Below are 27,868 nucleotides of genomic sequence, written 5' to 3'. Positions count from 1 at the left end.
TCTTGACTTCACATTAGAAGTGAACAAGACATACATGCAGAATGCTGAAAATATGTAGAGTTTGAAAGACCATTTGTGATTGACCTTGAGCTACAATGAACAAAGCAGTGCTGGATGTCAAAGGAAAAGACAAACTGTTGTTTAAGGTGACGTGTATTCAAGGGTGAACAGAAAGCCGTTTGCAGAGGGTAATAAGATTGTCTTTTTCAGGTCAGTCTCTGGTGACATGGCATTATGGGTTTATGATCTAAAACGGGAATCATATAACGTCACCATAAAAGACTAGGAAGAGGGAAGTCGTGCTCTGTTGTGGTGTGACTTCTACATACTTTTCCTCCAATGAGCGGCAGGATGTGCATCTTCCCAGTCTGGCTCTCCTTGACAGAGGAGACGATGAGGCAGGTGCCACACAGGATGACCTGCCGTCTGGTCCAGCGGTTCACTGGCAGCTGGAGCTTCCCTTTACGAACGTTGTAGGTCCCGGACAGCTGGACCCGCTCTGAGCTCTCAATGCTTTGCGGCTTCCCTGGAAGAAAAAAGGAGAGATTTTGTGGAGTTAGCACTGTGGAGGTGACCTAGACATCGGTTAGCGAAGGACTACAGCCAGACTATATTTAGTGGTTCATGCTAAAAGCCCCCAGTGAGCTTGTTCTTTGCTACTTAGACCTAAACACAAAATTGATGATAATGCTTGAAGAAAATTCAGGAGACTGCCAAAGTGATTGCAATTCATTTTGAGGGGGACATGAATATGGGAACCAAATTCCATGACCTTTCAATAGCTCAAATTTTCAAAGAAACCACAAATGTAAACTAGCTGGTGGTGCTCAGTGAGATATCAAAGGTTCACCAAAATCATTAAGAGTCCTTTTAATCTGGACAAAATGCATACATCCAAACCACATGAATCTACTAAACAATTGTTATAACACTTTGGACAGGAGCTTTGGACCAACCAGCATCGTCATTCTCATAGCTATCCTGCTAGAATGGTTAAAATAATATCTATGTGACCGTCCCTACAGAGCTCTGACCACCATATCATCACAATGCAGTGTTAGCATAAGGTCTTAATACATTCAGCACAAATGTGAGCTCCGGATGTCCTGCTTTACACATGGAATCCAGCAGTAGAGATTTGCATTCAGTGCAGTACAGTCTACATTTCTAGGGTCTCAAATTTAATAGCAGGTGTACCTCCTCTAAATTATGCACTTAAAATTTCTGAGGGTCCTTTCTTCTATTTTACCCATCTGTCTGCCTTTCCTCCATGCCTGGTTCTGTCACTTCACTGCCAGCCTGCCAAACCTGACAGTCAGGCTGCTTATCAGGCGTTCTGTCAGCCAGGCTGTGTTATCGTTCTGTCTAAACATCCACCTGCTTTCTGTCTACCTCCACCTCCGCAAAAACCTTCCTGGGCTGGCATGTGCTGCCCTCCTCCCCTCAGTCCTTTCTTTTCTATCTGTCCGGCTGCCTGGCTTTTCAATTTCTCTGTTCTATCTGTGGTTTTTATGTTCTGTGCTCGCAGCATTCTTTAACCTCATTGTTTTCTCATTCGACCAAAAGAGTCATGGTGTGGTCTAGAAATTTTTCCTCTCCAAGCGACAGATGGCCAGAGAAAATGTCTTTCGTCCTGTGGCCTACTGTAAAGTAGCTGCATCTTTCTTACACTGTCTCCTTCCCACATGTTTCACTTCAGTCTAAACAGAGAGTGAAGCTGGGGTTTGTGTGGTGGGGGTTGGTGGAAAAAGAAGCAGTCAGTAGGGTAAGCAAGTGTGAACTTGCTCTCGCGGCTTTAAATAATTTAGGTTCACATGCCGACTGTAAAGCTGATGCAGCACAGTAGTGTACTGCACACTGCTTTCATACAACACAGGAGGATTTCAAAACATTCTGGCCAGAGGTGGTCTATACGAGCTGATTTGGATAAACCTGAGGTCATCACAATGGACAGCTTAAGATTGTCTAACATATAAACAGCTGAATTCACCTTGTCCAAGACACAGCGTTTTGTGCAATCCTTGGATCATTTTTAATTTAAATTAGCACAACAACTGAGCCCTAACTTCTTGTCAGCGTTACAAGCTAATCTTGTATTCACAGCAGAATCAATACCCTGGTTTGTAAAAGGAAATTTGCTTTGACAAAACGCAGAGTACGTAACACAAAACACTATTGTTAAATGTTGATTAGGAGTCATGCTTGAGCTACTGAAGGGATACAGGGGAGCACAAACCTCTGAACAAGTGCAGAAAGAGTAGAGATGCAGTCGTCTTACTGTTTAATGCAACACCGTTTGACAGCTAATCATAAAACCACATTAGATTTCCATATGAAATAGAAACCTTTCGAAATTACATTTGGTATGTCGTGAAACAACCACAAAAAAGTAAGCACCCATTTGTGTATAAACTTAACACAACTGGGTGGTTCAGAGTAAAAATGATGCATAGTACATATAGTCATAGCAAATCCTGTTCATTCTGTGCACAAAACGGGGAAAATATCTACAACATATGGTATATGGCAGTGTATCATATTATATACATCTAAATGGCATAAAAGAACACCTTTCTTTCATAATTTCTCTCTGTGCTCTGGCAATCAGCCTTGACTTCACAGCAGCGATTTAAAGCTGGCAATTACAATCTGGTAAATCTGAATAAATATGTTTAAATGAGCTATCAGGAGATGAAAGACAACTGTAATATTCCAATTCCCTTTGTTCTTATGCAGAACTTACAAGTCAAAGTGTAAAATACTGCTATAATCGCATTTGGCATTAGATTATCAGCACATTCACCCTAACATCTGAATAAAAGAGTAGTTATATTTGTTCTTTTTTTTATTGGCTTAATAAAATCCTCAATGACATCCTAAGCTATTACAGCGATTACAGGAATCTGGCATCTTCTCTGCTCCTTCTTTAGACTTGGCCCTGACAGTTATGTTAAAAGGGCTGCAAACATTGTCTACAGAGTTTATTAAAGGGGCATCTTGGTGATGTTAGAAAATGATCTCCGCAAAAAAAGTGTTTCGGACACCTTGCGGCTAAAAATCTGAAGAAAGTTAACATCATTGGATGATTTGTCTTATTTACACTGAATGCAAACTGTCCCCTCTCTGTCCCTGCTCCCCTCCTTTCTATAATGCTGCTGATCACCACATTCATTTAACTGCACTTCTGAAACGAGTGGAGCAAATGAAACTGCAGGTTTTCGCTCTCTTTAAAGTGACATTATTACTATCCACTTAAGAGGAAATGCTATTAAATGACTGAGTATTTATGTTACTGTGAGTATGAAGCAAACGGTGGTCAAACAGTGATGTTGTGTCCCAAAAAGGGTTGTGTGGGGATGGTTATGAGGTGGACAGCCATGTCATGGCGCTGTTTTCATATCAAGTAACAGACAAATCAGAGCCTCTCTTACAAACCAGTAAATATTGATCATATTATCGCTAGGAAAAATGCAAACGCATGTCCATTCCAGTCACACTAGTATAGCTCTATCCCCAGTTTTTATATATAAGGAACACATTTTTCCATTTATGTATATCTACATGTAAATTCTATTCCTGTGTCATTACATGTTTCTGCAGTGTTGCAGTGTCTAATTATCATCCCACTGCCTTTCTCATATATAACCCTGTGCTGTGTTTCTTCTTTTTATTACAAACTCTACTACACAAAGACGGAACATAGAAAGAAAACATTCAGGTGACTTCTCCTTGCTAGAATGTCCAGGACGTCTGGCTGACATCCAGAACATCCATGACTTTCATTGTGGAGCTAAAGTGCCTATATTAAGTGCTCACCCCTTGAAGGTATATTGCTGTTCAACATTGGATAATTAATGACAAGAATTTACACAAAAAGATTCTTTCATGTCAAAGTGAAAACAGATTTCTACAAAGTATTGGCAATTAATTAAAAATCTAAAATCTAAAAAGAAAAAGATTGCATAAGTATGTAGCTCCTTCAAGTCAATATTGTGTTTCTGTATGTGGTGGTATAGGTGCTGCCAATAGAACCAAAATGCTATTTTTTTTTTTTTTTTTTTTTTTTAAAAGACAGTTTTTGCATCCCGTCTTATTTTCATAGTTCTGACAATCATTCCTTTTCAATATATTTGATGCACATCTCCATTACTGATATTAAGATAACACACCATCTTGGTGAGGCAAGACACCACATGCCAACCACTTAATTAACTCTAAATCTTATTACCTCATTGCTTTATTAGGAAGTCAAATATCCATTACATTTTGCAGAGCTGCTTCCTGATATAACTTCCACCCAGTGCACCTAGTGATGCACAAAAATAGTATTACGAGGCAACGGAGTCCAATTCCATTTTCAGTTCAAACTAAGAGGTTTAGATAAGTGAGTTAAACTAGGAACTGAGGTTTCCTTTAGAAGAAAACATGAGGAATGGAGAGATGAGAAAGATTAAATAAGTAAGAGAACTAAATATATGATTTTTAAAGGGAGACATTTACTAATGTAAAAGATTTGAAAAAATTTAAATAACACTGATACATTCATGTTATTAGATTTAGGTTTACTTTAAAAAATAAGGTTTGCACTTAATATTTTCCTGATTAAAACACATGAAATGCTACTATTTATGTACCTGCTTTAAACATATATAGAAGCATGATCTCTTGATTGCATGAAATCTTCACCACATAATATTCATTATGCCAAGAGCTATCCACCCACCAAATGCCATCCATATCACATGGATATGGATGGCACCTTGCACACAGACAGACAAATGGACTGGGGTAATGGAACAGACTGGTTACCTCCTTCCCTTCCAACATGCTGACTGGCAGAGGTTACCAGCAGGAGCATATTTTCATGTGTGTGCTTAGGAGGAGAGTATGTGTTGCATTAGACAAATTATTCACAAGCTTTTAGCCTCAATATGTCACATGGGCATATTCCTACTATTTTTAGGCCGTTTGTTGGAGCGTGCTCTCTCCCACACAAGCATATGTGCACGCACACACACACACACTCTTCTCCATGCTGACATCCACACACACACGCACATGGATGTACACCGCGCACACACACACATACCCTCCATCACAGTGACAGTGATTAACCATCTCCATATGTGCATCCATCTAATTGCACCCCCCTCTACTCCCCTTGAACGATGATGGACCAAAAACAGCATGGGATTTTTCATTGGGAGAACAATACAGACAGCTTTGAGTGGGCTGGCTTTGTGAGAAGAGTAAGTTTGAAAGCTGCTCCTGTACTGGATTTACAACCATCTCACATTGACGTGGGCCGACGAGATGGAGGCAAACATTTCAGTCTGGCCATGGGAATGCACATTGGAGGAAACGGGGAGATGGGTGGGACTCCCACGTGAGCATCCTGTTTACAGGGGTGGGCCAGAGAAATGCAGGATCTCTTAGTTACCCTACAGTAGGGGAAGGAAATTATAAGAGACATTTGCCATATTCCAAATGTAAGAACCTTGGGCCACCTACACTTGAAATATTTTGAGCAGCGATGATGTTAGTCATGGTGGTCAGTCATCCCATAAACTATGGGCAATGGAGAAGATCTGAATTCAAAAATAATAGTCAGGCCTTGCAAGGTGGGTGTGTTCGTGTGCAGAAGTCAGTCTATTCCTAGACCCACTGTATGTAGGAGCAGGAGTACTACTGTGTGTGTGTGTTTGTAACTAGAGATGGTTTCCTTCCTTTTCCCCAGGCTCTGGAAATAACAGTTTCCCTTCCACACTAGTTTCCAATACCCATGCAAGCGCACCCATTCCGCTCCAACACAAACAGACATACACACACACTCATACAGGACTAATGAACAAGAATCTAATCTCACTTGCTTTCAATGGTGTAAACTACTTCTGCAGAACTTACAGGCACACTCAGTGAAACACATATGAACAAAAAGGGAGACCAACCAACAACAACCGGTTTGCATTGTCTGGTAATGATGATAAACAGAAATTATAGTGTCTGTTTGCATGAAAGTTTCCAGTAGATGTGGACAAAAACTCTCAGAAGCCTTGGACGGCTTGAACATCCGACTAATAACCTCAGAGCAAGCCGAAGCCTGCAAAAGCAAATTATTTGAATTCATGCTACCATGAGCCCTATTTCCTACTAATCTTATCTGTGATCAGTTGCATTTACAGGCAGGAAAACTTCAAAATGGCAAAATTACACACCCATGAGATGTTTTTAGTGTACTACTATGCCAACATATCTTACATGGTTGTACTTTCCCACAGGAGGGGGGAACTGGCTCTATGCTTTGCAAGTTCAAGTCAGGACTTTCAGCCAATGAAACATGCATTACTGTATAATACAAGAACCAACACGCAGAGGTGTAACAGCTGCTTCTGACACTACGCATCTATCCCCCTCAGAATACTGATACAAATAACTGTAATACATATACAGAGAGAGAGAATGCTTTTTCTCTCTCTCTCACACACACACACACACACACACACACACACACACACACAACCACACTGACTTGAAACAAAAACAATTTCTAGTTGCTATATGTCAGTATTCTGAGCCGGTGTTTCTATAACCATGCTGCAGAATTGACTCCCCGATGCTCTGCTACTCCTGTTCTCCATCATTGTTAGCGATCAGCACCCGAGGCCAACCTCTCTTCATCCATCTCCCCATTTAACAGATCAACGCTTCTTTCCTCTGGATCTTCTTCGTAATAACAAGGACACATCCCTGGTTAATCATCATGCCCTGCTAAATGCAACCTGACATCAGCACACCTCCACTACAGGACTGGGCATGCCATACCGTAGGGCATCACTGACCCACATAAGTCACAGCAGAGCACGAGCATGCGTAGACACATGCTTGTTTATTCTATAGGCGGTGACAGATGTGATCTACCGGCAGCAAGACCCCATGATTTATAAATACTTCTAAGCCCATGCTGGGTTCCTATATTCATTATTTTACGCTTCTTTTGAAATGTACTTCAACCGAGTCATTTCCCTTTATAATACTGTAAGGTCTTGACCTTATTATGTGAAAAGCCCTGGGATAGCTTATGTTGTGAGTTAGCAGTATGTAAATAAAACTGAATTGAAATGAAGTGCATGAATCAGTAAGTACCAAAGTAGCATCTTTGATGAGCTAGTAGACTCATGATTTAATAATGGATGCTGCACTGGAGATAATAACCCACAAATAGCCAACTAGAGTTGAAGGAAGTTGAGGGAGAAGGGATATAGAAACAGACGTAAAACCGAGGGGAGGCCAGCTGTTACTCTGAGACACAAATAGCTGCACTGTCCTTCTGGTTCAAAACACACGCACATGCGCACACGCAATGTCAAAATGCGTCTACTTATAGGTGTGCGTTTTCATGCAAGAGCAGAACGAGCCTCCTGCATCTCATCAGCCCTGCCGTTGCCTAAATAGTCCTATTGCTTTTTTCGTCTCGCTCCCGGATTGCTCTGTGGATGGCTTGAGGTGATTACTTAGATATAAAGTGACAGGCCATGTTAAGCCAACTGTCTGCTCAGGCGGCGATTGACGAGTCTTGCTAGGAGGTGGCAAAGGCCATCACGGGTGACGGGCCGCTCGCTGTGCTCACCTAAGCGCTATGCAGTTTTTTCTTGCGTTACATTTTACCTCTGCAGCTTTCAGAGCAGAGAGCATTGTGAAAAACACGATATGCATCAAGACCTTCTTCAGGGAAGGTCTCAAGCCTGTTTAAACCACACAGTTTCACAGTTTGTGAAATCAGTGATTCTTAATTAGCAGCCACTTAATCCTACAAACCCTCTTTAAAAGCTCCCAGATGTTCTCACACAAACGGGTTCATACAGATAGAAGTCTCCCCCTGAGGGACTGAGGAGGTGTTGATGTGTGAAATGTGTCAAGCTGTCCTTTGTGTAAAAGTGATAAGAAGATGAGGTGCATGTTTGCATGGGAAATAAGTGAGATGTTCCTGCATTATCGCTGTGTGACACTGCATTTGCACAAGTGTATATGGGTGTTCTTAATTTGGATCACGCACAGCACAAACATGCCAGGTCGGGCTTGAGCTGTAATATTTTGACTGCCAGGGATGTTAAGTTAAACAGAATGGTCAGCAGTCAAAATATCAAACAAGGACAAACTTGTATAGATTCATTTTGTTTAAAGTAGCTGTGCCGTGAGAATAAGATGTGATGGTTTGGTCAGAAGGTTGACAACTGTGGTCCAAACAGAAACAAGACTTATGACATTCCATCTCAGCTTCATCTGTATTTTGTATGTGAATCTGAAACGTCACTGTTAGCGACATGGTGAACCTGCAAAACATCAGCATGTTATCAATGTGACGGTGTACATATTAACATGTGGATGCGTTTAGCTCAAGAACACTGCTGTATTTCAAAAAGCCACTCATATAAAACCTCTGGTAAAATAGTATTTTTTTGGTCTAAAAGTGCATGATTGATGCGCATAAATATCAGAACACGAAAATAAATTAGCTTTAATCCAAAGCGTAATGTAAAAAATTGCCACTGCTTACAAACAAGAAGCAATTCTTTAAATAATCAACCAACAGTGAAATTATGATAAACAACTGTAAACTCGGCTTGTTTGCAAAGTGCTACAAGCAGCTGATTTTCGAGATGAGTATTTATCCAAACATCCATGTTGTGGTTTGCTTTCCTTATCTGTAATTAATAAAACAATTAAACATGATTAGATTGCTATGCATTATGGATGAGTTCATCAGTGTGGATGTTAAAAACTGTAGAGGAATACAATGCAGAATTTCAATTCTTTGGAGTACACTAAAACAATATCTACTAAGAATTCAGAATAAAGTGGCAGGTAGTGTTTTTGTGCACTTTTCTTTTTGTTCTCAAGAGAGTGCTGACAATCCTTTAGGAAAAGCTGAGCGACACACTTTGTGCTTGAGACTGTCAGACACTGAACACCCTTCAGCTTAAACAGCAGCTGTGATGATACCCGTCAGCCCCCTAGTATTAAAGAGCAGGGCCAAAGAGACAAGGCGCTCTGGGAAAGTATGTTGCTATGGCTTAGGTGGCCATGAGAGGTTGGAGACATTGCATCCCCTGACAGAAGGCGGACAATTAATAGTTTCGCGGATGCCCTCTTATTCAGATAGGTCCTCTCTTTTAAGCATGTCACCAGGAAGGACAGTCAATAAGAAACGTGTGCACACACGCAGGCAGACACTATACAAAATATCCTCTCAGTCCACTGAAACACATCCTGAATCCAAATGAGGTCACAGCCTGCAATATCTTCCCCATCAAACCATTATTACCCTTTGCCCCTGGGAAGACGGGAACTAAACAGCACTCTGCTATTAAAGGCATTGTACAACTATGGGCTCAGGTCACGGCAGTACCACACACCACCTGTAGGGGCAGTATGGGGATGCATAATGGTACAAGGATGACCTTAGGGGAATATCTAGTGCCTTTAACCTTTCTTCTTTTGTTTTACGTAAATTTGAACCACTTGCGCACTTTGTTGCTCTTCTGCATTACTAACATAACTTAATGCACATTGGTAGACTCTCAGGCCACTTTTTATCTTCCCATATCAGGACATGATGCAAATCAGTATTTATGGGTTTGCAGCAGATGCAAACGATGTATAAATATGCAGCCATAAGTCATACGCCTGACAGCCGGAATGAGGAACTACAAAGGCTCCATAAATGGTTAGTAAATCACGTTGTGCAGCTATGAATTTTTAAACAAATGACTTATGTGCGTTTAAGTGAAAGAAATAACAGCCTTTTCCATCAACAGCGGCATCCTTCACAGCGCCCGCTACACTGAGAACATGCTTCATCATGTTATTTTAACCATATGCACTGAAAGTAAGGACCAGATGCGGTGGACAGAATGGAGAATTCCATCATGGATGCCCCAATTCACAGGTGTTGGCATCAATGTGTGAAAAAATACGATTTTCCCTAGTGATTCCCCCGTCAGTGAAAAGCGCTGCATACTGACGTACATAGATGTGTGCTCCCCCTCTCCTCCGCCTCTCTTCCCAGCTCCACTCCTGCTGCTGTTATATAATGAGTGTGTGTTATGAAACCTTACATTGGAAAACATGAGCCCGTTGATCAGCTAACTCAGAGTGCACACACTCAGACACACATAGGCTCTGGGGATTTTTTTTTTTTTTTTTTTTTACCATTTTCATTTATGAATGCAAATGCTCCATACAGTTTATGTGCATGTGTGAGTGCATACTACAAATTAATTGAGTGCACGAGTGTAAATCTGAATATGATTGCAGGGCTGTGAAAGCGTGCAAGGCTCCCAAATGAATTATTTAGTATGTTTGAAGGGCTGCGTGTGCATGAAATAAATAAATAAAAGTACAGAAAAAAATAATAGTAATGAAGGTCCATAGTGGCACGCTGCTGTGAAAGCATGAATATTGGAAGCTATGCTGGCTGGTTTATGGCAGGCGAGAGGATGATGGAAATGAAGAGAGATCTATGTACGGAATGTAAAAGAAATAAGGTGAGTCTTTGAGATGACCAAAAACTAATGCATATATAGATAAACACACATATGAACAGACAGAAAAGGAATTGGCTACAGGCATAACCTGTCACCTCAGGCAGAGATTCATGGGAGGAAAATGCAATACGGCTTTGTGAGCTAATCTCAGTCAGCTGTAAACCTGAACGAAAGAGATTGCATCCTCTTAGGTTGACAAAATTAGAAAATACATGATAGTATCAAATCGTGTACAGATATTAAAGGATAATTTATGTTTGGGTCTTATTTTTGTACTTTTGACAAAAAAAATTTTTTTAAATTTTTTATAATACAATATTTAAACTGTGTGTGCACAACTACAGCTAATGCAACAAACAGGCGATTTGGGTATTATTTTTGTTTTTTTATCACACAAACAAGCTTGTCTAATGCATGGATTTTGGTTAAAATAATACATGCTATTATATCAAACCTAATTTCTGAGCAACTTTTTGGCTGGCATTTATTTTGCTGTATCCTTTAAACATGTTTATCCTCATTAGACCCCTCACTATACAGCATTTACCACAAACACAAGCTGCTTTCTCTTTTTATGTTGTACTTCTGACAGAGAGGCAGTTCAAAGTGTGTGTCCTGCCCCCAGCAATGGATAAAGGTGACATTTTAATATGAGCTCTGGAGCGTTCTAAGCATTGCCACCAGTGACCAGGTGTCAGCAAATCAAAATGAGCTTAAATCCCAATGTTGATAAGATTAAAACCTATGACATCATTGATGTTGGTGCCATAAATGGTGACAAAAACTACAAAGATATGATTCATGTTTTAAAACACTGGATTTAACCTTTTAAAAATAAAGGCAGATGCCCAGCCCTGTATTGGCAGATTCCCTCAAACAAAAGAAAAGCATATCAGCAGAGAGGCTACAAGAGAATAGTAAAGAAAGCTTTCTCATAGCACCTCACATCGTATAGTGTCAGGCTTATTTAATGCGCATCGTTTATTTTCTTTTTCTTTCTTATCAACTCAGAAAACACTTTGATGCCGCCGTCACTTGCAGTGAGTGTTTAATATCTTGTCAGCTAAAGGTCAGATGTATTCTTCATCAAACCCTCCGAGCTTTTATGTAATACTGCTCCACGTACAGTTTAAATGCACGATAGACTTGTTCATCGGTGTGGAAGAGAATGGCTATTCTATGTAGGGAAATAATAAATTACCAGCAGGTCATGAATGCGTGAGAAACAAATGGGAGGTTGCGCTTTCACACACAAAATAAAACAAGCCTGCACATGTGTGAACTGAGTTACTGTTGTGTGATAGTAAACTGGCAGGAGAGTCATGATGTCCAGTTATGTAATGCCTCTGTCTTACTTGCTTGCCTCACACACACACACACACACACACACACACACACACACCCACACACACACACACACACACACACACACACACACACACACACACACACACACAGGTTGTGACTGAAACAGTTTTAACTATGTGTGTGCATGTATTTAAATGCTTCAGATGGCAAAGAAGGTCTGGGTAGAACTGAAATTCTTCATTTTTCCTCCTTATCTTCCTCCATTATCCATTCCCTGGAGTATTTAACGTCAGGCTTCAGTACCTCCAGCTATCCACACTCTCTTTTCTCCTCTTTTTGCTTTCTTCTGTTCAGAGTTAAAGGCTGAGTAGTTTTATGTGCTGGTCCTTGCAGGCAGGGAATCACCATTTCTAGTTCAGCCTGCTCAGAATCTGACCTCTCTTTCTTCACACCCGAAGGAGGCCTCAGCCCTCTTTTGAAATATGTCAGTACGTGGTCCATCCTGCTTAAGTGTCCTCAAGTCCCAGGATAGTAGAAAGGACAGAGAATGTACTATGTATTATATTAGTGTCTTATTCAGCCCTTCTCAGCGTACCCAGCTTCCTTTCCAGCCCCAATTTGGCCCACCCATCCCCAAACCCCACCCACAGCCCTCCACATGCCAGCGGTCCCTGCAGTGTGTCCTCAGCACAGCCTGTGCCATCACGGTCAAGGATACACTGTTGACAGCTATGGGTCACTGCAGTCCAGGCACAGGGTGGCACACACTCATGAATGATGCAGCACTCGCCTTCAGTCTTACAGCTCTCTCACTAACACATGAGGACACATAATCAGGCCGGCACACGGGCAATGCATGCACAATGGCACAAAGGTGGGCTGCAGTTTGTAGTGAAGCTGCAATTAAAGCCAATCCCAAATGTATGACAACACTGTGACAGCGTCTATGCCTAGAGGAGTTTTTAGGGGAGATACGAAATGAGGCAAACATCCACACTATGAACTCCATTATACTGTATGTATGCCGAGAATAGCAATCTATCACTACAAAATGATATATGGTTCCAGAAAATATGGAGCAAGGAAGAGCGACAACAAACGTCTCATGATGTATTTTCCATAGATCTTTGCCACTCCATTTTAGTGCAAAAAAATAAGCAATCAACCAATTTGTGGCTCAACAAAAACAGCAAAACTATTCTGTTTATCATCCATCAAGTTGGAAAATTGACAAGAAACCACAAGATATCCTGACTTTTAATTCTTCCTGTAGTCTAATTTTCTGTATATCCAATTTCTAAAAATGCTGGATCCTACACTTCTGAAAATGAAACAGATATGAAACTCAACACCTCTCTATCTGTGAGAACATTTGTCACATGCTCATATAATATGTACAGTGAAATGCAAAATGACATCCTCTTGAGGCAGTGCTAAAAAAGGCTAGCGTGCATTATTGCACGCTAGCCTTCATAAAACTGGAAGTTTGTTTCTCCAGACTGTGGAAATCTTTCTCCAGAGTCACATATGATGTTCTACAGCTATTTTCACAAGCTGCAGTATTATTTCCCATGAACTGAACATGATGTGTGAAATTTGTGGACTATTCACTTAAAAAGTTTAAAAAAAAAAAAAAGTCAGGCATTCGCTGGTTCCAGCTTCTCGAATGAGTGGATTTGCCTGTTCTCTCTGCCTCTTTTTGTACCATTGTGAATAAAAAAGTGTTTAATGATTTCTGATCAAGCAAACGTTTAGTTTGAAGACAGTACATTGGCCTTTAGAAAATGCTGATAAGAATTTTTCACTATTTTTAAACAAAATAATTAGTACATGAATCTGAACAATAGTTTTTAACTGACAATCAGAAAAATAGGTGTGATGATGATCCATCAAAGAGTATTTTTTTAAGATTTACTCGAATCATGCAAGAGGTTCCTCTGACACACGTATTAGCTTAGCGTTCAGGACGCTGGTTGCTCATCAGTACCATCACTGTGTCACTTCAGCCTCCGCATTCTGTCACTCAGCAGTTGCTAATGGCCTGTATACAGCAGCAGCCTCTGTCTGCAGCACTCTATACAGCCCCGATAAAGTGCAGCGCCTTATACAGTATGGGGGGGCTTAGAGAGAGTGAGAAAGAGAGAGGAGTGAGGTATTGTCATCTTAAGCACAGTACAGTAACGCCATTCCAGACACAAAGGTTTAGGCTTACCCACCTAGCACTTAGCCCCCCTGGGAAGTGCATCAGGGGAGGGTGAAATGTGAGAGCCGGGGATGAAGGGAGAGCAGCGACGTGGAGCAGGCTGACAACACCTCCCTCTGATACGGGGGCTAAAGAGGGGAGATGAGTACGCTAATTGGTAAGTCGGCGAAGGTTTGATGTCGCGCAAAAGGTTAAAGCTGATTGTGGCGGAGTGCACATGCATGTTCAAACGCGCATATGTGTGTGTGTGCTTATGTCAATGATTAATTAGCTTGCAGGGACTCCCACCTGTTTGTCACCGTAGGTTTCCCTGTTCATTTGTACCACTGCATTAATAATGCCTGTCGCTGATAGAAATGAAGAGGGGACAGGAGCTTGACGTTCTCAGTCTCTCGGTCTTCCTCTTCTCATCACACTCATTGACCTTTCCATAAGATCACAGTAAGGGTGAATATTGCTTTTCACCAAAGGGTTCCAAGAGTTTCTCCTTTCACTAAATTGGACAGAATACTCAAACTGTACAGCAACAATTTAGCACAATCCGTCCTTCCAAATAGGAAGTAACAAGAAAATACTGGTATGACAGCATGACATAAGTGCAATTCAACATAGTTCTGAATTTTTTAATAATACTACTAAGATTTCAATAGTAGCAGACATAGCCATCCTAAAGTTTTCCAGACTCCAAAGTAAAAATCGTGATTTGAATCACCCTCTGTATTTCAACGAAGCCCTCCAGTAACAATAATCTTGCTTAATATCAGTATGTCACTAATTTAATTAAAGAATTCAATTTTACTTTTGACACTCAAAAATGGAGGCTTTAATGGAGACACAACAACAACCCCACTATCTCAGCCTGAAGGCCAACACCGACGCCCATTAGAAACAGAAAATGTAAAGGTCACAAAAGGGTACCGCTGCTAAAGATAATCAGGTGAGTCGCATGAGTCACAGCACCCTGGCAAATGTGAATCTATGACATTTGGTGATTTTTTAGAATAGCATAAATACCCTACTTCCTATTTAATGAGTGAAGAGAAATGTGCATTGTGTAGCTTTGAGGGGCATGCTTTTATTATTTGCAACACTGACAACCCAGAGGAGTTCAAGACGTGATTCAGAGGAAATACACACTGTTACAACGCTAAATTACCGAGATAAGTAAAAATACTAATTACAGCAGCATCAGAATTGCCATTTACATAAACAATATCACTTCTTTCTTCCTCTCCTGCACAATAGTCAACTTATTTACTAGCTGCAATGGCACCAAAACCCTGTTTCCTCATACTTGGTTAAAATGAAGGCTGTGTGCATGTGTGTATGTGTCAGCCAGTCAGTCAAACATGACATCATGATAAGTCAAACACTGAAGGCGTAATAGATGAGCAGAATCAGCGGCGTCACATTTCTAGAGATCAAAAGCATAAAAAATGTGACATTAGTTCTTGGTCTGTCACAGAGAGAAAATTTAGTGCACTTTTTGCTGTGATTACCATCAAGTGTGTGCAAAACAAAACGCTGTTCTGATGTGATGACATTAATTTTCAACGATAATTATGTTAGCCGCAGTACTGGCTTCATCAACATCACTACATGACAAAGCCTACCAAATAAGTGTACATTGTTGTGCTGTAGGAGATAAGACATCCTGTGTTTTGAAAAGATGGCACAGTGATGATCGCAGTGAACAGATGTGATTTTATGTATGTGTGCGCTGAGCATGTGCTACCAATCACGGAGTAGACAGATTCCTGAGTAGAGAAAAGCAGATTTAAGTAGGCGGCAGCAACATTTTCATAGATGCAGTGCGAGAATAGCACTGGAGTGAGCAAGAGACTGGGTGAATACCAGAGCGGTGTACTGTACTGTAAAATCAAAAGGAGAGTGGGATGCATATTATGCTGGGCAGAGTAAAAACTGCAGCCTGCTTGAGGCTCCTGTCTGAACTTGTTTTGTTCAAAACAAGGATATGAAAGTGAAGTATTTGTGCCACTTGCCATTTCAATGGTCTCTTAACAGTGTGCTTGTATTTTGCTGTACTTGAGCTTGTATTGTTAAATGTGTAACTGCTGCTTTTGTCTTGTCTGTAGAAAATACTCTCCATAGACGAGACTGTGCTACACAAATAAAATGACTGACATTATTAGACATCAGATGTACACCAAGTTAACATGTTTTGACCTATAAATATGGAGTTCAATCAGTTAGTCCAGTTAAGCCAAAGCTATTTAATCATACGCATAACACAAAACAACAACTCTGTAACAATGTGTGCTGCTGGTTGCAGTTTTCCAACAAATCCAGTGTCTCCTCCATCATATTGCATTATGCATAAAGCCAGGAAGCTGTCTTTATATGTGCAGTGTGTGGTGACAATGACAGTTTTTATCCCTGATTGATTAGCTCCTAATCCACGATAAAAGACAGTCAAACCACTTTTAGTTTCAAGTGTTCCCTGAGGGAAGACCACAGACACACAGATAAGCTTTTCTTTTGTTATTGTTTGTACTTAACCTCTAATGCCATTCATTATCAGGAGCTATAAATGACTCTCTCCAAATCTGGCAGAGACCCACTAGGAGGTTGCAGATATCCAAGTTGTTCCGGGATATTTTATATTAAAGTCATGTTGTAGCATTCTTTTTACAGTCAAATGGAAAGTAATAAGTATATCCATACGTGAGAAGAGCACAAGTAATAACAAAACAGTTACTGTTATTGTTTCTAATTCAGTTAGTCTCCTGCTCCTGCAAGAAGAATGCATCCGATGAGCTGCAGATGCCTTTGGGTAATTGAGATGGAAGTTCTACATGAAGACAGCAGCTACAGAGTCAGTTGGTCTTTAATCCCACAGAAGGACAGGCCACAAAGTAATCAGATCCCAGATCTGTGGTTAAGGCTACAATCAGTCCACTTCAGTGCAGAGAGAAAGGAGAGAGAGGCATGAGGAGGGCTTTCACACCAGAAAAGCAGAGGGGAAGAGAGAGAGCAAGAATTAAAGGGCTGTGCTCTCCTGATGATGCACAGGGACACGAGTGAATGAATGAATGAATGAGATTGTGATGTTGTTGCACATTCCCCTGGTCCCACGTGCTCACTTTTCTCTTTCTTCTCATTCTCCCTCCTCCCTTCTTCCCTTTCCTTTTGTTTTGTTTAAAATTTAACAAGGTCTGGAACAGTGGACGGCTGAAGCGGGCATCCGGGGTGTTTTGGCTCAGCTTCATGTCACATGCAGGGGCCATGTGAACACAGTGGCACCGAGCGAGAGAGGGGGAGGAAAGGGGAGAGGGGGTGCTAGGGTGGGAGGGCAGTGGGAGAGAGAGCAAGTGAGGGATAGTGAGAAAACTATAAAGAGAAAGTCTTTAACCAGAGGAACTAGGATGCAGGTAGAAAAGCGAGCGGTGGCCGAGTGAGTTAATAAAAAAATAAACTGCACTGTTTATGAGACAGACACCACAAACGAAACAGGAACTAGAGACAGAATAGGACTGTGCCAGACAAGAGCTGGCATGTCCAAGGAGTCAAATCCAAAAGTGAAGGGCACGGTGGGGGAAAATGACAGGGAACTTCCTGGTGCAGCAGGTGACAGCTAAACTTTTCTTTCCAGGACCTGGGTAATTATCAAACTGCACAGCTAACAGCGAGAGACACGCAAATTGCCTTGTTAATGATTGAGACCAGCTGCACGTGGGGTGTTGTCTTCACTCTCTCTGGGCTGACAGTGGGGCTTTCAGCTTGACAGATCTCAGACACAGTGCCATTATGTACAACGACATACCAGTTTATTAGGCACACCTGTGTAATGTAATGTAATGCAATGCAATGCAATGTGATGTAATACTCCTGCAATAAATCTTTATGAAGCAAACGATAGACTTTTTCTTTGCATTTAGCGTTTGATAACTTTGGGGGAATAATATGACACACTTGTAATAATAATCTTTTATAAACTAACGCTCTGAAAGTAGGAAGCTTTTCTGTTGATTTAATACTTTATACTGTTGATTTTTGGGGGGGCTCTTGGAAACAACGACAAAAAGCTGTGGACATAATCTCGTCATGTTGTTGCATTTAGGTTGAAATGGTTAACTTGTAAGCAGATTCAGATCAATAGTAGCATAAATTTGGAGTTCTGTTTCCCGCTATCTAATAAATGCCCAATATCCACTTTGCTTTTTGGTATGATTTTGATCTCCTCCAGCACCTAACAGAAACATCTCGTTTTTAGCTGCTACAGAATCTACCCTTTTCAACATCTAGTGAAAAATGTGTCTGTCTGCTGTTTTTGGAGGCATACAGTGGCTTGAAAACAAGTTATTAGGGCAGTAAGTTAACTAAAGCACCAAAACTTGGGGTCAGAAAACCAATACAAGAAGGATGTGTTGTGGATACACCTCTAGGATCAAAGTGTGGTACCTCTGCATTAGTCATTGTGTTGTGCAGTATATAATTACGCAGATTTGCTCCTGTATATCACTGGGTTTTCTTCCAGTTGCTTTCAAGGTCTTTCTCTTAAAACACTCATTTGCCAATGAGGAAGTACCTTTCTTGTGCTTCAGCATTTTCTGACAGAGATGAACTTTAAACTAGGTCATTTCATATCAACAACTCTGTCCCATTCTATTAGACCAGAGTCCATAGAAACAGGCTAAGCTCCACCCAAATTCACCTTATCTAGCTGTGTCCAGATGACACAAACACAGATTCGGGGACAGTCTGGTTACACTGTGAATTCCATTCACAATACTGTTTGCAAAACAATTCATCTCTTTGGCCTTTTGTTTCTGCCAGGCAGGAACATGTCGCTGTAAAAACAAAATATTCCATATAGAGCTGTCCTTAAAAAAAGGAGCTGCTTCTATCCTTTTGCAATTACTCAGTGAATGTTAAAGAAAATGAAATACTAAGAAACTGAAATTTTAACCACAAAGTGAAATACACTCTCTGGAGACCCGGGCTTTGTAAAACAAATCAGTGTAAGCACCAGTGGAGTGGTGGTATTTAAAAACCTCCCATCCAGGAATTGACACAGTTCTGTCCTGTACACTAGCAGGCAAGCAGGCTGCCTGTTCCCTAATCGGAATTTTTGGGCCTCTTTAATGCTGAGAGTTGCAGATGTTGTCTGGTATTAGGCTGTGCTGCTGCTGATCAAAGCTGTGGATAGTGAGCCCCTGCTGGTCTGCCTCTAATCCCCCCTCATGCATGTGGTCGGGGTAGGGGCTGGTGCTCAGCTCGGGCCTGGGGACAGTCAGCCTACTTCATGACCCTGCTGAAAAGGGGGAAACCTTTTCACTGGCCGTCGCTGGTGAACACCATGTACTCCAACGCTCCAAGGTTTCTGGGGAGCATTTGGCAAGGGCAGCTTGACAGACAGCTGAGAGGCTGGGCTTCTTCCAAAGGGCAGGAAAAGCAACTGCCCTTCCCAACTCCCTTTCCCAATTCCCCATCTAAGATGTGCCGGCTGGCAGACAGCAGTGACATATCAGCATGACATTGCTCAGCCTAGTTTCAGCTGCTTACCACAAAGCAATGAGGTTTTCAATTGCATACCCCTCTGTTTCTTTTTTTCATATTTCCACAGGGGGGGCATGAACCAAACACAGCTATACACCAAAGCCTGCACGTTCACACACAGAGAAAGCAATGAGAAAGGGTGTGTTTCAGGGTGTTAGACCTTCAGAAATAATGAGCTGTTCATTTTTACCCTTTAATAATATATTTTAAAGACAATTATGAGTGTGACCAGCAATTCTTGGAATGAGAAGCAATAAGCAAGGGAAGGATAGAGATATGAGAAGATAAATGGAAACTGTCAGATGGTGTGAGGGAGGAGGAGATGCGAGAAAAGATAGCGAGAGGAGAGGGAGGAGGATCGATCATGAGAGAAATTGAGAGAGGGAGGAAGATTCAGTGTGAGAGGAGAGAAAGAGAGGGTGGTAGGATGTCAGCCAAGAAGGCAATCTATATTAGACAGCAAACAGTTCCCCTGGCTTTAACTGCTACAAGCTGACACCACCATCCTCTCGATGTCCACCTCAGTAGACACACACGTGTAAATCCTCAGAGATACGCACATCCAGCTGAATGCCGAGGCTGTACGGCCACATTTCATTTAAGTCCACTTCTGCACGTGTGATCCACATGTGAAATACACAAATCTATTCTTTGATCACTCGCTTTTCTCTTGGGAACACGCTAATGAACGCAGAAACCACAGCGCACACCGACACATGCGTATTAGATTTGAGCTCTGGAACGTGTGAAATCTGGTTACACAATTAAATAATGACTCAGCAATGGGCCATTTAGAAAGACCATTAGTTGTCAGGCGAGGACATGGATGTGAGAAAGGATGAGGCAGCCTAGTGCCTCACTTCTGCAAAGATCTCCCAGGAGTCTTTCGATGCATGGCGATGCCGTGGTTTCAGCGTGTTTTATGGATTTCAGTGAAAGTGACACTTGAATATTGCAATTCATAAATCCCTGGGGACCAGTAGGACATTATTTGAATAACAAAATCCATTCAAACTAAACCACTGGAAGGGATCCTCATACTGTTAGCAGGATGATCAGTGACCGTTCATAAAAACAAAAAGCAAAACAATGACAAAAAACTGCGCAGACTGTTCTCCTTCTGCCTTTGAAAATGTTTTCATAGAAATGCAAGTGTGAGTGTGGGAGCAATCTGGCACGCTGACTGTACGAAGGGAACGACGTGGCACAGACAAGACAGAGTGAGTGGTGCTGTGCTTAATAGCTGCCACAGAGCCTGCTGGAGAAAGCCGGGAGCTTCATTAAGCCTTTAAACCCTGCAGAGTCCTTTAAGTCATCACGTCACTAGCCGCTGCCTCCTCAGAGACGGCCTGAGGTAAGAGTGGAAAGATACAGTCCTGAACTGATTTTACAAAGGCTTTCGAGTAAATGAACTATTAATGAATACAAACCACAGACAATTATATCACCTGCCATCCACTCAGGACTCTGTTGAGATGATTCTCTTGTTATAACTTGAGTGCTTTTTTTGTACTACTAATTTATTTTGCTTATTCTTTACCATTTGGATTGCCTATTACGGATGTCATCTCTTATGATATACAGGACAAAACAAAAAGCTCTGAAAAAGTGCGGAATCTACAAGACAATTGTGGGAAAGGTGTACAAGTGTAAAAATTCCCCTTTGAAACATCTTTGTCTAAGGCTCAATGGGAAGATGCTGTTTAGGTTCCTTAACTGGGAAACCTGTCATTTAAAGAGGCAATGGAGTTAACCCAGGTGATGACAAAATGCAGAATTTGTGCACAGTTAGCCTTGCTGTTACAGCTAGATCCCAAAGCAATAAAGAGGTAAGTTATTGTCTGACTTTTGTAAATAAGCACCCTGGTAACAGTGAGGCAGTAAGCGTGAAATTATAATTTGTTCTGAGAATAACTGCAAAGAAACTTCCTATTAAAATAATAAGGTAACAAAAAAGAGGGGAGCTATAAAGTGCTATTTTGAGAAACAGAGATAATTCCCATTACTAATGGTGGTAATATTCGGTGAAATTATGTTATTTTTACCATAAAAGTTAAAAAGCTATAAACATTTGTGAGCAGGTGGATTTTGCACTTATGTTTTGTAAAACTGGAACCATTATCGACCTTATCTCTGCTTTTATTAGTTTTGCTTGAACAAATCTTCCTGCTAAGTTCACCTCAGTGCCAGACACTGACAACAACATGGGAATTACCTGAAAATTGGGTGCAGCGTGCTGAAACGGCTATCAACCCTAACTTTGTTTGGCAAAGGCCCAAGCTATAAACCTACATGGTGCTGAAATGAATTAATACCTTGATGGTTTCTAGGCCAGCATACGCCAGTGTTCATTAATTTCTCCCATAAAGTAGACCAAATCTTAGCACCACTTTGAATTTACAAGAAACTGCCTTTCAAACATTTCAACTTTAATAGGGTAAGTAAAGAGCTCACAAAAAGTAGCAGGTATGCTGAAGTGCATAGATGAGAGTGTTTCCAAAGCTGAATGGGCTAATGACTCTAAATAATTCAGTGTGCTGCTTTGGTTTGGTTAAGAACTCCGGGTGCTCTGCGTCCCGGGAAACCCTGTGCCACTATGTGTTCGTGGTTCAGTATGTCATTTCCTTTTCTTGCAAGTTGACACACACCTCTGGGTAAGCGAACAGAGTCATAACTGTCTACATAAGTACATCTCCTGTTGTCTGAGCTCAAGCCCTATTACAGAACAATATTAAGTTGTACCTATACTTTTACCTGGATGGTTATTAAACCACAGGTATAACTCAGTGTACAGTTAAGAAAAACCTCTCATGACCCAAGTCTGTTGAGAAAGTGGACTTTTATTTAGAACTGTGGCATTTCATGTCTGTCTGCAACAGAATGTGCATGTATTGATTAAATGAGTCTGTGTATGTTTTTTTTCTTAAACTATTTTCCCTTGTACTCAAACTCTAATAAAGCTGGCTAGGCATTACAGAAGACTCCTGTGTGGGCAGCTCTGAAAGGATCACTCATCATCCTGCCAAAGAGGACAGCAGCCCTTTGATCTTGGCAGCCTTCTGTACATGTGTGTGTGTGTGTTTGTGTGTGTTTGTGTGCCTAGTAGGGAAAAGTCAGTTCTCTCATCTGGCCACTGCAGAGTCTGTGCACTCAAAGCATGACCTGACCCCGTCGAAGTCAAACTGGTCTCTGAATTGTCCAAAGGATCTCAGAAGATGCACCATAGCAACTCCTCGACTTAACAGCCTTTTCCCATCATTCTGCTGCTCGCCTAATCATGCTGAGTACCTCATCTGTCACTCGTATTAAAGACACAGTCAAGCATGCTCGTTGCTCACGTGCTTAATATCTAGGTTACCATTAAAACTGCATAATGTTCTTATTGAGCAACTAAGTAATAAAACCTAGTTTAGATACTGAACTTTGTGCATCAAAGGCCACTCTGGCAAAAAAAAGGCCTCTCGTGCTTTACAGCTGTGTCTGAGAGGCAAAACATCAGCTGAGGCTGGTACTTATCTCTACTATCTGAGCAGCACAACCATTCAAAGTCAGCTCAACATGTGTCAGCACAAGTATCCCCTCATACGGCCCATCATCCCAACCCCCACACTCCACTTCCTCCTCAGCAGACATGCCTGACATTCTAGAGGAGCCAGCATACATTCCTCACATGCTTCCATCGTGTAAGGAAACAGCGGAAGAGCAGGCCAGACATGTCACCAGGGCATTAGCTCTGCTTTCACTTGACAATGCACACATTTGTGTGTATAAGAGTGCTCTTCAATGTCCTTCTACATGTGGCTGAATGAGAATTAGGCCTCTCGTGCAGACCGCAGCCTGAGTGGTGCGATTGATTGTGGGGGGGCTGACGGAGTGCTCAGGTGACCACAGTTAAGCTGTCTCACATGGGATGTGGAGGCGTAGCCATCAGAGGGGCATCGGGGCTTCTTTTGCAGGCCTTTAGCGGCTGCTGCTACTACTAGTTCATCTCAGCTGACTGCACAGGCACATATAGGATTCTTTTTTCATATAATTGCACATCCACCCACATGAGCGCCAGCATGCACGCTCATACAGCCGGCCAGATGATGCTATCTGTATTAAATCCCTCTAGCAATACCTCAAGCAAGCCAGTCTTTCAACAGCACAGTAGGTTATGAAGTGCATGCAACTGTGAACGTGAACACGTGTGGCCATTTTCAGCTTCATATTGAATAACCTCCAGTTCAACAGCCTCTTGGGACAGGAAGCTACACAGCGTTAGTGTCTCTCCTTCCCACACTTCAGACGCAACAGTTTCTCCTCACCATCCTCACTAGACTCACATTTTCACCGCCCCCCCCCATTTCACTTCCCACAGCAGCAACAGCAATAGCAGCAGTGGTGGAGGCAGTGGCATGGTGAAGAAAAGGGCTTCCTGAGCTTTGGAAGAGCACGTTAACCCAGCTTGGCAGGCAGTTAGTGAGTGTGACAGTAGCCGTGCTGGATGCCAATAGGACAAGCACTGTGCAGCATCTCAATGACCAGAATTCACTGAGTCCACAGAGAGGGTTTATGGTCCTCCCAGCCATACCGCTCCCACCCCTATTCTCCATCCAACCACAAAGGCATTCAGCCTTTTCATTAGGATGATAATGGGGCAAAAGCCGGAAAGGGCCCCATGTCTGAGCACCATAAGTTGTGGCGATGGCTTTGTGGTAATGTCATGCGTGTCCATGGGAGCAAAGTGTGCTGCTACTGGCCAACAAAGACAGTCGAGGCCGGAAGAAACAAAAAAACAGCCCTGAAAATTTAGAGGAAGTCCCTGAGGCAAGGTAGATCTGGAAAATAGCCTTTGGATCATGATCTCACTCTGACCCATTCATGCCAACACACAGTTAAACCGGAACAAGGTAAACCATCACTAGGAAGCATGCTTATGCTAACAGACCTTTAATAACAACTCTCAAAATTGCTGTCGCAGTTATCAGCAAAGGTCTTGTGCTGCACTCAAATTAAGACACAAGCTCTACCTCTCTGTGAAAACAGCATGTCTCAGCAAAAAGGGAAAGAATTTGTTGATTTGCTCTTTTAATACTATTTCATAGCATACACCTGCATGTATGCATTCTGATACAGGTTAGCAACCTGTCACAAACACTCCAACACTGAGGATCTGCACTCCAAACTACGTAGTGTGCAGAAAAAGATGGCCTCAACAAGTCTCAGAATGAGCAAAAACATGCATCATGACAGAAAATCATATCTGAACGTATCATTTCATTTACCTGCATAAAAACGTAACAAGGAGCCAATTTCTGTGTTTAGCCCTTCCTCTTGAACTCTCCACGGGTCCTTAAATCCAAGCTTAAAGAGAAAGTCATTCTGGATCTGCAGAGGCCTCTCATCTGGGCTAAGCCTCCTGACAGCTTCACCATGCAGCTGAACATACAGTGTGGGGCTGGAATCGCAGGAATCTCCATTGTGGTGTGCAGTCAGCCCTGATTTCACAGCACCCTGGACACAGTCCGGATCTTGGATGTCAGGTGTATTACCTGTAGAACAGGCTCTTGACAATGAGCCGGCACTACTGCTGGGTGGCAGGCTGCCCAGACTGTGTGGACTGAGTCTATCTGGCCCCATATTGTTTGTCATGTCGCTTAAATGTCCCATGTTGCACTGCTTGTAATTGGCGGTGACAGCGGCAATGCCATTGGTGTGGTGTTGGGAGATGGGTTCCATGCTCGTGCTTGACGCAGGACAGTCGAGCTCCAGTTCGTCTGAGGAGCTACCATACATGTCATGGCCCTCTGTGGCACTGTCAAAGGAGGGACTGAGGATGGACGCCTCTGTTCCCAGGATCATGTCATCACTGAGGGAGTCCCTGTGTTCACTGAGCCGGGCCCCAGAGCTCAGGTCATCAAATGCACTGCTCTCCACATCTGAGCCAGAATTTAATCCATAGCTGTCCACACCATTCCTGTGCTCTGAGTCATCGTCATTGGGGGTATCCATGTTAGAGTTAGAATGTAAGTCTGACAGCGAGCAGGTTATGTTGTCCTGTGACTCTGATTCTGGTGTGAAAAGTTTTCCATCAACGTCCTGTTGCTTTTGCCTCTCATCTGCATTCTCCATGAGCAGCAGTCTCAACCTGTCACTGGGATGGCTCCTTAATTCTGTGGATTCCAGGGGGGTCAGGTGGTTGCATTTTATACTTGAATCTTCTTTCACCTTACACGAATTATCACTATAGTCATACTTCACATTGCAGTTGCCATTTTGATCAGTCTTGGAGCTATCTTTACAAAAAATGCGCATAACGGAGCTCGACTTGCTGCAGAGTTTACTCAGTCGGAGCGCCACCTCGCCGGCTGTGGTGTCCATAGTGCAAAGGACCGGCCTGGGATATGAGGGCGTCAGTCTGTCGTGGACATGTATGGAGCCCCGGTGGAGATCTGCTCTCACCCACTCGCGATCTGCGGGCTGCAGCTGCATGTTCTGTCGGTGCTTCAGCAGAGACTTCCTATCCAGACTCCGAGTGTGCAGAGACGCAGAGGACAGGGCCGAGTTCATCTTCGCGCCGCAGGCGGCGGTGACAGTTGAGGTGGCGGTAGTGGTTGCAGCTGCGGCGGAGAGGTTCCTCTTCAAGCGCCTCCGTCTTAACAGGAGAGAGCTGGAGTTGCTGGATGAGCTCCGGCCATTAGACGCTACGGCTCGGTTTGACGCACTAGATCCCGCCGTGGAGCCGGAATGAGAGAGGCCATTCCCGTGCCTTGCCTCTACGCGGGAGGGTGCCAAATGTCCACCGCCATCATCCGCTGGAGTCCCCCGGGCGACAGACAGTCCGCTGGGCTTCTTCATTAACTTGGTCGCGCCTCCATCTGACGCGCCGTCCTCAGCGACAGCCTGTACACTTTCCATTTCTGCCAATGAAAAGTCCCCCTCTCTAAATAAATAACGGTGCGCACTTGGTAACACCTACAACCTCTACATTTAAAAGCCTGAATACGAGCCCACCGTGATAAATGTCCGCCGACTGGGCGGTGTTGTTGAGTTATTCCACTAGTCGTCATTCACTACTTGACTTCCTTTCCCCGTCGGAGTCTCCTCCGCTGCTCCAGAAAAAAACATTTTAGTGATTAAATTCGCTGGGAAGAGGCTGGACGCGCAGGGACAGAACAGGGCGGAGACGTGATTGTGCGTCCCATTTGGACCAAATACAGTACTAGAATATGAAATGAACGTCGGCCGACCTCCTACGCAAATACTGACTGATATATATTCATGAGGACACAAGATGGGGTCGCTAACAACAACGCAATGCATTGCGGGAAGTGTATTGTTCCAGAGAGCGGGCCGCCGTCGCCCGCTGCTGTGTCGTAAATACATTTCCCAAGATGCTTTGCTTCGGTTTCAGTCAAGCGAGGCGGTGAACAGAAAGAGGCGTAAACATAGCTCCTATAAAATGTGTGGCGTTCAGATACAGAAGTAGCTTGTCCTCTGTCTGCTGTGCATTTGTCTCCTCCCGCTACAGTACAGCAAACTCTCACACGGCTAAATTAAGCTACACACGGTTTACAAAGTAGGTTACCAGAGTCAATTGTTGAATGTGTGGAGGAACTTTCCGCTGTTGTTTCGGAGTCAGTTTACGATCAGTTGCGAACATAACGGGTATTTCTTGTTAATAAAGTGCTTTAAGTTGCGCTGTTTGGCTAAATGAAGCTTCGCTGTAGGTCTAATTACTTTAGTGGTGACGAGGCACCATCTCATCAGGACGCCATTTCACAAGGCCTCACCGGCTCAGTCCACAGGATCCCATTCTGTTGTATCTCTCGCCATCTAGTGGCGCAAACCGCAAAACTTTGTCCTGTTGAGGACGCAGCGACCCCTGAGAAGAGGAAGGAAGGTGTTCAGGTCACCTTTTCTCTTCTGTCTGACTTCAGTAAATGCAATAAAATCAAGTCAAGGCTGTTATTTATAGCAGCACACTGAGGAAAAAAAGCTGTTGAGCCAAAGTGCTTTACAGTACAGAAATCAGACTTGTATCGCAAATTTACTTAACAAATCCAGCCTTAAAGTGTTATTTATGATGTGACTTTCCCTGAGTATTTTAAATATTTTATAAAATACTATAATTTACCAGACTAAATTGAACTGTATGGTTAAGACCCCAATTTTGGAGTTGTACCTGACTAATTTCAAAATTGGACCCTACAAAAACACCCAATGAATCCAAAAATTTCCTTTAAACGAGCATACTGTAAACAGTAGAGAGGAAGAATTTCTAACAGAGCAAGACCTCTAGCAGAACCAG

At 42.5% G+C, this 27,868-nt stretch overlaps 1 protein-coding gene across 1 annotated transcript in view; it reads right to left on the bottom strand.

Moving 5' to 3' along the window:
- phlpp1 (PH domain and leucine rich repeat protein phosphatase 1) overlaps positions 1–26,785 on the bottom strand; it is a 43,440-nt gene extending 16,655 nt beyond the window's left edge. The window contains exons 1-2 of the mRNA XM_023270467.3: positions 24,843–26,785; positions 330–526 (exon numbers count right to left, since the gene is read on the bottom strand). Coding sequence (XP_023126235.2) covers positions 330–526; positions 24,843–26,475 — 1,830 coding nt within the window. The 5' untranslated portion in view covers positions 26,476–26,785. The remainder of the gene's footprint in view (positions 1–329; positions 527–24,842) is intronic.
- Positions 26,786–27,868: the final 1,083 nt, after the last annotated feature.

This window comes from Amphiprion ocellaris, chromosome 10, assembly GCF_022539595.1.
Source record: "Amphiprion ocellaris isolate individual 3 ecotype Okinawa chromosome 10, ASM2253959v1, whole genome shotgun sequence".
Taxonomy (NCBI): Eukaryota; Metazoa; Chordata; class Actinopteri; family Pomacentridae; genus Amphiprion; species Amphiprion ocellaris.
Note: the sequence above shows the minus strand (reverse complement) of the source record. Positions and strands in the feature narration are given on the sequence as shown.